The sequence below is a fragment of the Mycetomoellerius zeteki genome, unplaced genomic scaffold (assembly GCF_001594055.1).
Source record: "Mycetomoellerius zeteki isolate Tzet28-1 unplaced genomic scaffold, Tzet1.0 scaffold110, whole genome shotgun sequence".
In the NCBI taxonomy this organism is placed as follows: domain Eukaryota; kingdom Metazoa; phylum Arthropoda; class Insecta; order Hymenoptera; family Formicidae; genus Mycetomoellerius; species Mycetomoellerius zeteki.
This window is the reverse complement of record NW_017256018.1, coordinates 185,586-200,635: the sequence shown is the minus strand read 5'-3', so window position 1 is coordinate 200,635 and position 15,050 is coordinate 185,586. Positions and strand designations below refer to the sequence as shown.

At 31.8% G+C, this 15,050-nt stretch overlaps 4 protein-coding genes across 8 annotated transcripts; 2 read left to right on the top strand and 2 right to left on the bottom strand.

The window, feature by feature from the left end:
• The first annotated feature begins 3,783 nt into the window (after nucleotides 1–3,783).
• On the top strand, nucleotides 3,784–8,031 carry ArfGAP1 (ADP-ribosylation factor GTPase-activating protein 1). 3 transcript variants are annotated; one of them, XM_018453279.1, is made up of 9 exons: nucleotides 3,785–3,927; nucleotides 4,695–4,779; nucleotides 5,173–5,454; nucleotides 5,537–5,745; nucleotides 5,985–6,099; nucleotides 6,428–6,517; nucleotides 6,796–6,855; nucleotides 7,413–7,594; nucleotides 7,719–8,031. In XM_018453279.1, exons 2-9 carry the CDS (start codon nucleotides 4,720–4,722, stop codon nucleotides 7,933–7,935), a joined length of 1,215 nt encoding a protein of 404 aa, XP_018308781.1. In that variant the 5' UTR covers nucleotides 3,785–3,927; nucleotides 4,695–4,719; the 3' UTR covers nucleotides 7,936–8,031. The 3 variants fall into 3 exon arrangements, with proteins under 3 accessions (XP_018308799.1, XP_018308781.1, XP_018308789.1); XM_018453287.1 differs by lacking the exon at nucleotides 3,785–3,927 and adding an exon at nucleotides 3,940–4,092; XM_018453297.1 differs by lacking the exon at nucleotides 6,796–6,855 and having other exon boundaries at nucleotides 3,784–3,927.
• Nucleotides 8,032–8,155: 124 nt separating this feature from the next.
• Nucleotides 8,156–11,358, bottom strand: LOC108725978 (uncharacterized). Of its 3 annotated transcripts, none has more exons than XM_018453326.1 (5): nucleotides 11,294–11,358; nucleotides 9,876–10,272; nucleotides 9,043–9,246; nucleotides 8,601–8,665; nucleotides 8,156–8,515 (listed from the first exon to the last, which is right to left on the bottom strand). In XM_018453326.1, exons 2-4 carry the CDS (start codon nucleotides 10,232–10,234, stop codon nucleotides 8,638–8,640), a joined length of 591 nt encoding a protein of 196 aa, XP_018308828.1. In that variant the 5' UTR covers nucleotides 10,235–10,272; nucleotides 11,294–11,358; the 3' UTR covers nucleotides 8,156–8,515; nucleotides 8,601–8,637. The 3 variants fall into 3 exon arrangements, with proteins under 3 accessions (XP_018308828.1, XP_018308819.1, XP_018308837.1); XM_018453317.1 differs by lacking the exon at nucleotides 11,294–11,358 and adding an exon at nucleotides 10,782–11,115; XM_018453335.1 differs by lacking the exon at nucleotides 11,294–11,358 and adding an exon at nucleotides 10,782–11,115 and having other exon boundaries at nucleotides 8,601–8,653.
• LOC108725997 (mitotic-spindle organizing protein 1) lies at nucleotides 11,325–12,505 on the top strand. Its single transcript, XM_018453347.1, has 2 exons — nucleotides 11,325–11,426; nucleotides 12,173–12,505. Exon 2 carries the CDS (start codon nucleotides 12,195–12,197, stop codon nucleotides 12,438–12,440), a length of 246 nt encoding a protein of 81 aa, XP_018308849.1. The 5' UTR covers nucleotides 11,325–11,426; nucleotides 12,173–12,194; the 3' UTR covers nucleotides 12,441–12,505.
• A 76-nt stretch (nucleotides 12,506–12,581) lies between these two features.
• On the bottom strand, nucleotides 12,582–14,366 carry boca (LDLR chaperone boca). The gene is made up of 6 exons (XM_018453307.1): nucleotides 14,324–14,366; nucleotides 13,803–14,037; nucleotides 13,608–13,682; nucleotides 13,101–13,261; nucleotides 12,865–13,006; nucleotides 12,582–12,782 (listed from the first exon to the last, which is right to left on the bottom strand). The coding sequence occupies exons 2-6, from the start codon at nucleotides 13,959–13,961 to the stop codon at nucleotides 12,714–12,716; spliced, it is 606 nt and encodes a 201-aa protein (XP_018308809.1). The 5' UTR covers nucleotides 13,962–14,037; nucleotides 14,324–14,366; the 3' UTR covers nucleotides 12,582–12,713.
• Between the last annotated feature and the right edge of the window lie 684 nt (nucleotides 14,367–15,050).

The following is a 15,050-nucleotide window of genomic DNA, read 5'->3' as shown; positions in this document are numbered from 1 at the left end:
TTTTTACAGTTTAGAATTTAAAGCTTAAGTTTTACGCCTTAAAATTTCATTGTAAACACCGCTTAAAGTAAAAGAAACGTGCAGAAAATTAAGGCGTTAAATTGTAGCGATTGTACCGCTTTTAGAGCTGTGTTAATTTTGTGACTTTAAGCATATATTACGCATATTACGATATATATGCGAATAGAATATAATATTGTAGTAATAACGTTTAACGTATCTTTATATATAATTTATGCCTATATTATTTTATTACGTATTTTACGCCTAAGAATTATAATAGAGTTATTGTTATAATATTACATATTTCTTCCAATTTACGATAATGTCCTAATGTATTTTAAAATATATATTATATTTATGTTTTATTTATATGCGCCCATTACTATTATTCTAATTATCTATATCACAATCATAACCAAAACTATAATCACTCGCAAATCAAGATATGTGTGAAACATTGCGGATTGCCCAAAAACAAGTAGAATTGTCAGTTTAATTAGAGTATATTTTGCATATCAACTCCCTCGCATAATTAATTTATAGAAAATCGTGCAAGTAACATAACTACGATCGCACGCAGTTTACTTAATGAATCTGTGGTCGCGTGTTTGTCGTTATCAGTATGATGTATCAATTCATGGCACATAGAAGATAGATATAGACAAATAAAAACGTTTATTAACATTCTAGCAAGTTCTGTAAGAACATAAAAATCCTTGCAGTGAAAATTTTTCCCAGAATTTTTCGGAATGTTTATATAAAGCTCAGAATTTTTCAGAATTCTAAATAATTTTATAACTCTTAAAAATTAATTAGAATATTTCAGAATTTATATATGTATATGAAAGATTCTAAGAAAAGGATGTAGACAGTAAATATAATTTAATGTAACATCTCACCATTCTGATTTTCCTGTGATTTTGGAAATTTGTATATTTTTATGTGGAATATATTCTGATAAAGAAAATCATCGCTCAAGTGTGCCGTTTTATTTTTTCTTAATTTCAAAGTTTTTTAAACTAACAACATTAACAAACATCAGCAGTCATAAATTATCATTAAATTATTATTTTCTAACTTACCGACATAAAAAACTTCAAAAATAAAACGGGACTTGATGATCAATGTAGATTAACTTTAATCTCAGTTCAACTTACTCTTCATATTTTTCTTATTCTTAAAACTAGAACGACATTAAAGTTAAACTGCGTTGGTAGAAGCGACCCAAACAGAACAAGTCATTGTGATATCAAAATGAATCCAAAATTATCATTAAAAGCCATTTTTTAATCATTTCCGATTCATTTTAATGTCATTTTGACGTTATATCGTGACTTGTTCTGCTTGGGGACTATTTTAATTCCTTCTCAGAATATATTCTATGCATGAAAATACACAACCCAAACAGCACGGGGAACTCTCCAGGAGCTCCCCGGGAGCTCATAAAATTTTTGTGAGCTTCATTTAAGCTTCAAAAAGAACTCCCGGGAACTCCTATGTCCGAGAGTTTCCTAGGAGCTTCATTTTGATTCGTAGGAAGTTCTTTTTAAACTCCCCGAGAGCTCAGCAAAATGAACTTCCTGGGAACTTAATCGGAGCTTTGTGCTGTGTGGGAAATTTACAAACTATAGGAAAATCGGAAGGGGGTGTTATACAAATAGCAAACATTAGACCTAGTTTCACAACTAGTTAACTCTTAACCGTTAGTTAGTTAAATAGTTAAAGAGTTACATATAAACCGTAAGTTGTGAAACTGGACCTCAACTATTACGGCTCGGTAAAAACTTTTTCATGCATGAATATGTATAAATATATCTAAACATACACAAACACGTATAAATATTCATAAACATGTATAATTATATATGAAATATGTCTATACATATTCATATATCCCTTTTTCTTTTGTAAAATTACTTTTTAGTGTAATAGAAATAGTAATAGTAATGTGAAACATCAAAAATAATTAAAGGGATAGTATTCGTATTGTTCGTTTTAGAAAAAAACAAGTTTGGAAAAATGAAAAAAAATTGCTCATTCACATTTCTTCAAACTTGAGTTTTTCTAAAACAAATAGTGCGAAAATTACCCTTTTAATTATTTTTAATGTTTTCAAATTGCTATTATTATTTCTATTACACTAAAAAGTAATATTACAAGAGAAAAAAGAATGTATGGACATATTTCATATAAAATTATGTATGTTTATGAATGTTTATACATGTTTATGTACATATGTTTATACATAATTATACATATTCACGCATGATAAATTTTTTACCGCTTTGATGTAAATAAAACGTAAAGCGAGTGTTAATAAAGCGTTATATTGGAGTGTAAAGATAGTGTAAGGGGGAGTAACGGAAACTTAAACAAAACCCTTAAGAAGCGAAAATTGGAACATAGAACGTAAAAGAAGCGTCAACCAAACGTTAAAGAAACATAAATAAAGCGTAGATAAGTTCTTCGGCAAGCACGAGCACAATGTTCGTTAAATGTAAACGGAGCGTGATTAGACAGTCTAGAGAACGTAAACGAAGCATCGTCGAGTTCTTAGACGAACGTGAATAAAATTTGATCGAGGTTCCTGATAAACAAATGATAATATATTTTAAAATATATTTCATTCAGTAAACATCTAAAAAAATTATGCTTTTATCTTGGAGACCTTATAGGGGCTTACTTCAAAAAAATTATTTCATTAAAACACAACTGAAAAATCTTTCAATAGGCCTGTTCTTTTTGGCTGAACTTTTGCACCAGTTCATCTTTCTTCCTTTTTTTACCTCCTAGAAAGAAAAGGGAGAAAGATGAACTGGTGCAAAAGTTCAGCCAAAATGAACAGGCCTAACGTTACGTCTTTTATCCCAGTCTGTGCGGTTTTTTAAATTCGAGAAGTTAGTTCTCGGTAAGTCCCTCTGGTGGCGGTGTCGTGTACTATTCAACGACGCTTCGTTTACGTTCGCTGTACAGTTCAATGACGCTGTTTTAAAATAAATTTTTTTATTTCTGTATCCTGGAAGTGTACACGAAGCATATTTGAATGCTCCGTGTATTCTGCGGAGTGTTGTGGAGCGTTTGGGAAACATTAATGAAAAAAAAAATTTTTTAACGTGTGGGAAATGTGACAGATGTGTTCGGGCACATTTTACAGAGCGTTTGGGGAGAGTTCGGGGGGTATGTATGAATATTCGATTACACGACAATTTTCATTAAAAAAGAGGGGGTAATGTTGGTAGCAACAAAAACCTTTGAGGCACCATAGTTTTATTTTCTACGGATTGGTAATATTTACAAGTAGTAATCCGTTAGTTTGCGCCGATCATGGTCGATCGAGTGTAAAAGTAGTGTAATTACATGATAATTCGTGAACTGTTCGCGAACGGCTGTCATCGCGAAGGTTTATTCAAAACCACTAAGAGTCAATGAAAAGTCGATGAAGTGTTTAAAAAACGTTAAAATTCTTTGTTCGCACTTCTTTGACGCTTCGACAAGCTTTACATTTTCATCAAGGAAATTTTTTATCGGGAGGATATCACCTTCAACCAAACTACGATTAACTTAATCTAAAGCGATATCCGTACTATTTCATTGGAATAGACTTCGCATCAATAGAATTAATAGAATTAAATCAATAGAATTAATAGAATGAAATTTTGTTCATCGGATAGAAATACGAAGGATATTGTACTTACGTACAGCTAGAAATTTCCCGGGCTATCACCAGCGGGCGATGACTTAACCTAACCTAACCTAACTTCTCCGCGTGACGTCAATTGCTTTACGCCAGTGTCGCCAGTTTCCAGCAGTTCGGTTCCCAGGGTACAAAAATCGTGTCCGACTTTTGCAATATGTCCACGTAGGATCCGATCCTCCCGTCCCGGAAGAAAGAACCGTTCGATATAATGACTTCGTAGTCTCGAGGTGAACGTCTTTGTCAATTATCGCACATGACTCGCGTAACGATCGTTAACGATACCGCGGCATTCCGAAATTCAGGGCTGCTGGAATGCCGCGATGAATTTCCCACGTTTCAATCATTGCTCCGTTTGCTTTCTCGCACACCGAAGCTACAATCACAGCCGCGAGGTACATTATATATGTCACACGGCATGAAATATTTATGTGAAATGTCATTTTTTGACATAGAAATATTTCGTATACATTTATAAAATATTTTAAAATGTCGCGTTAAAGTATTTCACAAAAATATTTTAAAAATATTGTACAAACATTGTAAGAAAAAGAATATTTCAAAAACACTTCCTCGTCATATTTATATTTTAGAAATATTTTATGAATAATTTCGGAATTATTTTATCATTTAAATCTTGCAGCGAAATATTTCTGAAATATTTCATGCTATATAGGACATTTCATCGATGCCTCATATTGAACATGAACTTGAATTTTCGGAGCATTCCTCAATTTTCTATCTGGCCTAATGCCTCAATTATTTTTGCTTATCCCACATGTTGAACTGTGGACGCAAGGAAATTGTTAGATCCCAAATATTCTGCTTCAATGCATCTGTTTTTTATTTCTGTACCATTAGAGTTTTCTGTTTTGCTTTTACCAATTATCAAACACACCTGTTTCATTTTAAGTTCCAAAAAAATATACTGATTCAGCTTTAGAAAACAGACCTACATAACTTGTGGATTGGCTGTTAACTTAAGTTTAATCCTCAGCCTTTGACAACTAACTGATGTGACCATGGCCAGTCCAAGGACGCGACGAGTGCTGAGTGAATTGAAGCCGAAGGACGAGAACAATGTAAGCTTGATTGAGAGCCAGATGAAAAGAATATCAAGTGCTTTCTCACTTGTTTTTATAAAGATTAGATATTAGATATTTAGTGTTTTTAAGGTAAATTTTAGTCAAATGTTTAATTAATGCAGATCTTTTAATTTAAATTTCAACTTCTATATTTTTTGGTAAATATAATTTCTATCGTTTATCTCAGCACTTTGCATAGAATTGAGATATCACTCATTAACATAACTCAAAGAACAAAATTTTCCAGAAAATAAACATTTCAATGTTTTGAGTTAATATGTAGTATATTTTTCATTAATATGTATCTATTAAGAAAATGAAGTTAATTAATAGCTTCTTGCAACTTCTTTACGATTGTGTGAGATTTATACATACTTGTGCATTTTGTAGAAATGTTTCGAATGTGGCAACCACAATCCGCAATGGGTATCCGTGACGTATGGCATTTGGATATGCCTGGAGTGTTCAGGCAAGCATCGTGGTTTAGGTGTACACTTATCGTTTGTCCGTTCTGTCTCTATGGACAAGTGGAAAGATGTAGAACTGGAAAAGATGAAGGTCGGTGGCAATAGAAACGCCCGAGAGTTCTTTAAAAGTCAATCCGACTGGGTCGAATCTATGTCCATCTCACAGCGTTATAATACAAAGGCGGCGGCATTATACAGAGATAAGGTAAAGAGATTTATCATACTTTTTTATCTCTGAGTCCCTTTAGAGTTGCTTTATTCGCTTAAAAATACTTTTCTTTGCTTAGATCGCTACATTGGCGAAAGGAGAACCTTGGAGTCCAAGCAGTTCGACAGCAAAGGACTTCCAGCCTTCGACGTTCATTAAAAATAAGCAAGAATATTCGTACCAGAACGAGCTGTCTCCTTCTTATCAAAATATGGACTCCAATAATCTGAAGATGCAGACGGAATCCTTCTTTGCAAAGAAACAGAATGAAAATGCCGGTCGTCCAGAGTAAGTCTATAATCTGACTTTTATTTTCTATATCAGACGTTATGATACAATATTTAATATATTATAAAACATGGAACAATTAAGAGTACAAATAAATGGGAAATATAATAGATTTGAAAAACGAAGGAGTGAATAAGTTTAAATATTTGGAGAGTTTATGAGAACCGAAAAATGTGATAGCATTGTAAGAATAAGTGTGCATTAAGATAGGAGAAATAATTATAACGTTATCGTTTTAGTAATATCCCACCTAATCAAGGCGGTAAATACGGTGGTTTCGGCTATCAGATGGATCCACCACCCAAGAGTTCGTCCCAGGAATTGTTCGACACTGCAGTATCATCATTAGCGAGTGTACGATTTTTAACGTTCACTAATAGCGAATTCGATTGGATGCATTCAGTGCGCACTGGTGCACATTGAAAGTTGTCGTACACAAAATAACGTAAAGATATGTTTATAAATAAACATAAAAATCGATTAAATCGAAATACTCAATACATTTTATTGTATTGTTAGGTAAAATATGTATTTCATAATTCGAAATATTTGCATTTCATTTCATTTTTATACTCAAATCAGTGTATAACGGCTTTAATATGCACCATTGCGCACTAGTGCTTTTAATTCGCCATTAATGTCTTTAATTTAAAATTAATCTATTATTTCTTACTTATTACAGGGATGGTCAATATTCTCTTCCTCGGCGTCAAAAATAGCAAGCAAAGCTACCGAGAATGCAATTAAGATCGGAGGACTCGCGACGCAGAAGGCAAGTGTACAAATTTCGAGAAAGGCTCTCAAATGTAAACCAATTAGGGATTGAAAATTCATTTTTTTATTATTTTCTTATTGATCATTTATTTTTACCCATTCATTTATCTTTGATTATTAGAATCGCCACGGATAAATTTATTGGAGAGCATAAACGCGAGATATATTAATTATCGTTATTTTTGTACATTTATCTTCATTAATTCCTTATCGAATTTATAATTCTTATTTTTAAGACATTTTTATTTCGTTTTTCTCTGTGTATTAAATCATTAGGTTCGTGATGGCACATTATTAGAGGACGTAGGAGCCCAGGTCAATCATTTGGTTACAAAGGTATAAATTTTTTTGTTTGCTTTTTCTGTTCTGTTACCTATTTTTTAATTATTGTTAAAATTAAATTATTAGAAGTTATTATCATAAGTTATACAGGGTGTCCCACGAGAAGGTGTTGAAACTAATCGGCTGTCATTTTCGAAAGTATTCAGTTATTGAAAAAATAAAAATTGCACTGAAAAGAGGAAAGTCTGTAATTTTTAATGAGTATAAATAAAATTTAATAAAGTGTTTATGTATCAATTAATTTTATTGATGAAAAATATACTAAAATCAAGTAAACACTAAAATTAATATCGAAAACCGTAGATAAGATCGAAAAACAGTTTCAGATTTAGCAGCTATTTAAAAAGTTAATAACAATATTAAAAACGATATGTTAGAAAAAGTTTTAACGAGTTTTCGTAACAAAAATTGTGTTTTGTACAAATTCAGATGGTGCTCACTCCTAAAATGACACCCTGTATATGTATGTGTGTATATATATATATATATATATATATATAGGCAGATGTCCTATTAAGAGAAAAGAAATTTAGAAAAAAAATAATGCACAGGTTGGAGATATAACAAGACGGGGAGGATGGGGTGATATTGCTGGGACCAATTCAGCGGAACAACAGAGACAATATGATTCCGCAGATCGATATCAGTATTCTTCTGATACGTATCAGAATAGCGATTTAATATCGAATCGCTCCAACGAAAAATCGTCTCTTGTAAGAAGCTCCAGTTTAAAGTACGTACTTTCTAAGCTTCTAATAATACATATAAAAATAAATTTTTAATAAATTATCAATTAATAAGCCTGTGTTAGTAAAATACAATCGATTTATTCAAAATTTATTCCTTGTTTATTTCAGAAGCAACATTTCCGCTGGAGATTCTTCCAACACCTCGAACTGCGATTGGGATTGGGGCAACGACACGAAACAAACGAGCAAGACGGTAACTTCGAAGAGACAACCAAAGGCGGAGAGAAGAGAAGAATCATTGATCAATTTCGAAACGGACAATAAGGCACAACAAAATTGGAACTCGAAAGCGGAAGACGACGCCTGGGAAATATTAAATAATTAACCCTGATATCATTAGCGCGAATTAGGAAATGAGGATATCGGTATATGTTAATTTTAAAGAGAATTAAAGGACGGATACATGCATTTATATGAGATGTGTTTCTTATAAAGTTACCTATTTTCCTCGTAAAATAGGATACAATTTTGTTCAGTAATTCATAATACAATAAGTAACAAATCACATAATTATTATTGACGTATTAACTGTACAATATAAAACAATAACTGTACAATATAAAATCGTAATCTATTTCCAAGTCTTACAATTCTTTCGAGGATTTCTAATATTTAAACTCCAAAAAAAAATTTTAAACTTGGAGAATTCGAGATTATAAATCTACAATTTATGTAATTTTATTAGATACAGGGTTGGTAAAGACTAATATTTTTTTTTTAAATGAAATATATTGTTTCTTCTGTATAAATATGTTTTTAATACTACAAATATACTTTAAACTAGAGCTGGGAATGCCGTTTTTTTTGCATTTAGGCTGTACGTGGGTTGGTGAAATGAGGGGCAGGAATCACGCTGAAAATCGGCTGAAACGTGCAACTAAATCCCAGCTTTGCTTTAAACAGTACTATAAAAAAATATTTAAAACATAAAAACATTAACTAAGCATGTTTTAAACTATTTAAAATACGTTTAAAATGTTTTTTACCAACCCTAATTAGATCTAAGACGAACAGCTGCTGTTTTCTTCTATCCAGTATCATTCCTGAAATAAAAGCTACGATTATTTAGACAGCCATATCACTATAAAAATTAATCCTCAGATACCCAAGACGTTTAAAAACGTCATAACGTTGTAAATGCGAAGTCATTTAAAGATTTTTATATTTTTCGATTGTGTTATTGTTGTACACTGTGTATTATAAAATAATTACAAAAACAATAAAATTTTATTTTTAAAAATGCATAAAAGTATTCATTCTATAACAAAAATACATTCGATAATAATATAATTATTAAACACAGGTGAACGCAGTTCACCATTGTGTATAAATAAATTAAATAATAATGTATATGAAAAAAATTATAAAATTTGGTTTAAAATCTAATCATAAAGGCGATATCTAAGGATTAATATAAATAACAGAAACTAACTTTTTTCGCGAATATGTTCTTCTGATTGGCGATCTACTGTAGATATGTATTTTACTTAAATATCTCAGAAGATCCGGCTGTGTGTTTGGCCATACTTCCTCTATTATTTCTGATAATAGTTTGTGTAAGACAATCGCGGAATTATGTGAAAGCTGTGGTGCTGGCTGATTCGTCGTCATTTTATAAAGAAACTGGTATATTTCACTGAAAATTATACATCAGTTATCGTCAATTATTCAGTAATTTTATGGACTCAAAAACAAATATATGATATGAAATAGACTTAATTAAATAAATAATACATGTTATATATATATATATACATACACTATTTTAAATATATATAGAATACTTGGCAGCAGATGGGAAAACATTTAAGGATTGATTCTAAATGATAAAAAAAATAAGACAAAAATGGAGAATAACAAAATAGGGAATTCGTCTTCATTTTTTAATCGGTTTTTAATTCGTTTTAAATGTTCAAATATTCACGTAAAAAGTGCTTAAAACACATATTTAAGCATTTACAAAAACAAAGTCTCTGAAATTTTATTATCCTTGATTTTGTAATATTCTGAATGTTTAAATATTCACATAATAAAGTTAAATATACATAAATATACATAAATATAATAGAAGATACTTTTAATTCTAGAAGACCATCAATATTGAGCATACAATATTGATACATAAATTTTACATGCAAAGAAACAGACCACTCTTAATTAATGTGACACAAAATTTTCACACTTTTTATATATGAAATAGTAAAATTTATATATGTATAATAGCATTCTAGAGTTAAAAGAAGGACGATGCTCTCTACATCATACCTAAAGTCGCATTCTGTTTTTTTCTGATAGGGCAATAAATGCTGCTCGTATAATGCAATGAACAACAATGCCATAGGTATATTACATTCGGATTCCTCGAACAAATTACTGCGTAACCAACCAATTATCGAAGGCTTGTTCTTGAGGAAAGTCTGTGTCAATTCGAGCGCTGAATCCAGTTTAGATTGGCGTTCGTCCATAGACGTGCCCAGAATGCTATTAAAAGAAAGATTCTGTCCATGTTTAAAGAGATCATTCAATACCGTCATAGTCTTCTCTTTGCTACCAAAAGGAAGATCGTCTTCCTCCTTTTCACTGTTGTTGTAACTCTCTTTGTTATCATCTTCATTTTTCTCCATTTTAATGGTTGTTCGGCTAATAAATGATTTCTAACACACTGCAAAAATACAAAAGCATACTTTGAAATGCAATATTAGTAAATAGATAGTCCTGGTGAAAATTTTTCTCATAATTTTTATGGGAATTGGAATATTTTTCAAAAATACTCAGAAATATTCGGAAAGTTTACATCTTCTCTCAGAATTTTTCATACAACTAAATTCTGAAACATTCTGAAATTTCTCATCCCATAATTTTAAAAAATATTTTTAAATGTTTTTTAGATTTTATAACATTTCATCAGAAATTATACTTACAAAAAATCTTAGAAATCTTACGATATTTCATAAGTAACATATATGAAAAATTCTGAGAAAAGATGTAGATTTTCTGAGAAGTGTTCCAATTCGTATAAAAAATGTGAGAAAGTTATATAAAATTATATAGAAATTCTGAAAAATTATATGAAAAATTCTGAGAAAAATTTTCACCAGGGAGGCGATAAATAATGAGAGTTAATTAAATAGAATAAGTGAAGTGTTTAGTTTTTTCACCAACAATACTCACAAATTAACAAGAGACTAGATTGGTCTTAAAGATGAACTACCCTGAGAAAAATGTTCAGATTGTATCAACAAAACAAATTCTTATATCAATGAGAATTCTGATTATTATAATAGAGTTTCTGGTTATCTCGACAAGAATGTTTGGTAGATTTAGACACTATAAGTATCTGGATATTCTGGATTTCTATTTTTCTGATTGAATTTATCAAAATTCTAATTAAAAAGACTTTTTAATTAAAGTTCAAAGACTTTTTCCAGTGCATGAATGCTTAAAATGTGTACTTTAACTTTGTTTGTTAATTATCACGTAACTGATACGATGTCAACCATTCTTCTTCTTCTTATTTGTTGTCTCCTGCCACCAAAAATAATGAGACAATGTGGGTAAGTCCTACATGATAAATCTAGGACTCTAGTCAGTGGTAGGTTGGCTGCCATGTGATATATTATTATTATTATTATTTCCTAGCTCTATCTGTGTATGTACGCCACACGAAGGTTGTGTTTACTTACGTGTTTACATCGCGGTTTTTGCACATTTCTGCAAACTTCAGCCTTCCGGCCTTCAGCTTCTGGGAACGAGACGATCCCTTTTTTCCAACGGATGTTTGTGACCTCCTGTCATAAAGCTGTCCAACCTCGACGAGTGAGTATTTGTGGAAAGAGACAGAGAATGTCTTGTTTAAATAGGTAAACGATTTTTAGTCGTAAGAAAAACCTGAGACAAATTAACCTCCGATTTACCTCCGATTTAGAGGTTATTTTTCTTCATCTATCGTAAGGAAGCTTTGTTAAACCTAAGCTTTGTTCGTTTTCTCTCAGAATTATAAAATAGCTTGCCTTCAACGTCTCATTTTTGGAACATCGATCCTTGCATAGTTGCTATTCGGACAAAAAAGGGCAGAGTTGATAATCTAATTCTAATAATTGATTCCCTGAAAATATTTTTAAATTCAACAACCTAAAAAAGTTATGTATATTACATAAATTTGTTAAATTGTTAAATATTAAGAACATTTGTAATATTAATAATTAGGAAAATAATGTAAATATATACATATATTATTTTTTATGTAATTATATTAAAAATGTATTCTTAATTTAATATCATAAATTTATGTATAATATACATAAATTCATTAAATTGTTAATATTTAATAATTTCAATATTAAATTTAAATTATTAAATATATTTAAATATTTTTAATATTATATTAAGGATATATTATAAAAATAATAATGTAAACATTATATTAAATTTACATTTAACAAATTAATGGTTATTTATATTTAAAAAAAAACTTCTCTGAATCACAATAAAATTTATTCCAAAAATGACGACAAATCAGAGTAATGTCTATTGTAACGCGACTATGCTCTGTTCGTTCCTAGAAAGGACCGGAAGCGAGCCAGTATGCCGGAGCCTGTGAATCACCAGGTGAACGCCGCTCGTAAGACGTTCCAGACTCTCTACCAAATCTCTAAGCTGCTGAACACGAATCTCGATCAGACCACTTTGAGTATCTGTATCAGGCTGTGCGAGAATGGGGTGAATCCACATGCTCTTGCAAACGTGGTGAAGGAACTTCAGCGAGAGGTCAAGGCGATGAACGACGGACAACTGGAGTCTTCCGCCAGCAAGACTAGCACAACCAAGTGAATGCGAACAAGTATGACGCTATTGTTGCCCTCCCACACTTTCTACAGAATTTAACTTGAGTTATTAAAAAAAATATACGTTCTCGAATGTAGATAGTATCTATAAGATATTTTATTTATTATACGAATAAACTAATAAACGTACAGTGTAAACTTAACGCTTGATAGAAACAATTTGGTTCCTGTAAACAAAGTAGAAAAACAATATTTCTCAAAAGTATGACTTTGTACAAAAATAGACAAATGGAAAATGTTTAAGAAATTAATCGTGAGATTACAACTCGTTTTTCGATTTCTTGGCACTTGGCTTTTTCATTGACTCGTCAATTATAATGCTTTCTCCCTAGAAAGAGAAACGTTTCTTTTATTTCTCACATAAGAAAGTTTACAAACACTTTAAGATTTCGTCAATACGTTATCGTTACCTCCTTCAGCGATGGATAATATGACTGTCCATCGATCGTGACAGAAGCCACTTCAGGATGCTGTAGCAAATAATTTTTACCATCGATAGCATGAGCTCCGTCGTGAAACATGAATATGAAACGTTTATTTTCAATTGGGTATCTGCACAGTAAACATTTCAAATATTTTAATTAATCTCCTATCTTGGAATGCTTTTAAAGTGCCTGCGCATATCTTGGGTGCAACAATGCTGTACCTTTCCATAGTGATATGATTATTTTGTAGGCCAGTCTGCCAGATACGCGTTATGACGTCAGCTTGCTCCTCCGAGACATTTGACTGAAGATCTACGAACATCATAACGCCTTTTCCTTTCTTTGTCACTTTTAGCATACTCTCGGGATTTTTTATGTCTAGCTGCAATAGATCGTTAAAAACAAATGAATTTATATATTTGCATGATCTTAACGCTCTGCCAGCAACATGAATTTTAACTTTTCCTCAGCAACAGAGATCTTCGAGAAACAGAACAAATTTTTGATTCTACCAATTTATACAAAAATAGGAAAAATTCTTACATATTTGTCAAAACTTTAACAATGAGCCTTCCTGATGACAGAAGTTGGATTGTATTTTATTTATTTTTTACAGATTTAAATTGATCAAAATTTACAATAAAAAAACTCGACAGTGCCTTTAAAGTTACATTGCCAGTAGAGGATTAAACGATGGTTTCAGATTTTCATGTAACATGGTACATTACCTTGGAGATATCTATCTTTGGAGCAGGTCGCAAGTGTTCCGGCAACTCATCTGGCTCCAGGGGTTCATCGTTTGCCTAAGATATCACATTAATCAAAAAGTTCGTTCGCGTTGCTTTCGTCTTATTGATATAACAGTCAAACAGAGACAAAAAACGAATTTTGTTTTATCTAAGAATTCAATGTAATGGCCATACTTCCCACTGTTCCAGCAAACGCTCCGCGTCAGCGTCCGTCATGAACATCATGTTGTCCTTGTTTTTCCACGATTTCTTTTTTCGCTCTTTAGTATCCGATGTGGACATCACCATAACAAAGAGCATAAACAGGCCCAGGACAACAATCCTCGATTTCATTTTGCAAATGATAGAAAATCACGTCTTTACCAGGAACGATTTATCGTAATGCGTTATGAACATTACAGGAGTGTTTCTGAAAATTCAAAAGAGAGCCTTTTGTTCAGATCAAATTAACAGTTTCCCTTTAATTCGAACTTTCGTTCAACAATTGAAAATCAACCAAACAATCTGGACATTGGAATGCCACAGGATCAATCATGTTACGCCAATTATAGCAAGTATTGTAAGATTATGCCTATACTCCGACATTCTTCAAAATGTAAGAAGAGTTTAACTGGACACTAAAATTCGAGCAGTTTGAATTTAACAATATATAAAAAATATAACAAACAACACAAGTAGAAACGTCGATCTATTACCTTCAGTCGAACCTCGCATTTCCACGACAACACATCGTCGAATCGAACTCCATATTGCCAGGCAGGATGCGCAAGTATTGCGTACAAACTAAATCCAGGAAGAACAAAAAATAACCAGATTTCGAAGAGATTTTATTTCTAGCTTAGGATTTGAGTGCAAGACACTTTAGGTCAATATAATAGGTCTGTTCGCGTTGCTTGCACTTTTGGCACTCGGCATCTTCGCTTTCTCTCTTTTCAAGGCCAAATATATATCTATCTCAATGGGTGCGTTCAGCAGAACGTTTGTTTTGCAACTGTTGGAAATTTCCTTCGCGCTAATTGGATCATACTTTTAGATCTAGAAGAATGGTCCTATCTCAGCAGACAATCATAAAACGGTTGCAAAACTGTTGAGTCTGCTGAACGCAGCTATTTTAAATGCAAAAATATTTAGGGATTTCATACAACGCGAACAGACCTATTGACCCCTTTTACACCGAGCACTTGATGCGCGTATTAACTAGTAACTTTCTATTAAATTATTTTAATTTCAGCAATATATTTAAAGAATGATGTACTAAATTGGTAGAATATGCATTCATGCATCAAAATGATTAATTAAATACACATATCATGTATGTTTACACGATTCAGAGCCAATGGCTACGTTTACACCGTGCGCTTAGTCCGCGACCTATACGATAGGTATCTTTGTTTAATATACAGGATAAACAAGGACATCTAT

Excerpts from the sequence above, each read along its gene's own strand:
- ArfGAP1 (XM_018453279.1), top strand. The coding sequence starts at position 4,720 with ATGGCCAGTCCAAGGACGCGACGAGTGCTGAGTGAATTGAAGCCGAAG. Across the intron at positions 6,100-6,427 it reads CAGTATCATCATTAGCGAGT|GGATGGTCAATATTCTCTTC; the intron begins GTACGATTTTTA and ends TACTTATTACAG. Across the intron at positions 6,518-6,795 it reads GAGGACTCGCGACGCAGAAG|GTTCGTGATGGCACATTATT; the intron begins GCAAGTGTACAA and ends TTAAATCATTAG.
- LOC108725978 (XM_018453326.1), bottom strand. The coding sequence starts at position 10,234 with ATGGAGAAAAATGAAGATGATAACAAAGAGAGTTACAACAACAGTGAA. Across the intron at positions 9,247-9,875 it reads AAAACAGAATGCGACTTTAG|TGAAATATACCAGTTTCTTT; the intron begins GTATGATGTAGA and ends TATAATTTTCAG. Across the intron at positions 8,666-9,042 it reads AGAACATATTCGCGAAAAAA|CTTTTATTTCAGGAATGATA; the intron begins GTTAGTTTCTGT and ends AAATAATCGTAG.
- LOC108725997 (XM_018453347.1), top strand. The coding sequence starts at position 12,195 with ATGCCGGAGCCTGTGAATCACCAGGTGAACGCCGCTCGTAAGACGTTC.
- boca (XM_018453307.1), bottom strand. The coding sequence starts at position 13,961 with ATGAAATCGAGGATTGTTGTCCTGGGCCTGTTTATGCTCTTTGTTATG. Across the intron at positions 13,683-13,802 it reads GTTTGCTGGAACAGTGGGAA|GCAAACGATGAACCCCTGGA; the intron begins GTATGGCCATTA and ends GTGATATCTTAG. Across the intron at positions 12,783-12,864 it reads ATTATCCATCGCTGAAGGAG|GGAGAAAGCATTATAATTGA; the intron begins GTAACGATAACG and ends TTCTCTTTCTAG.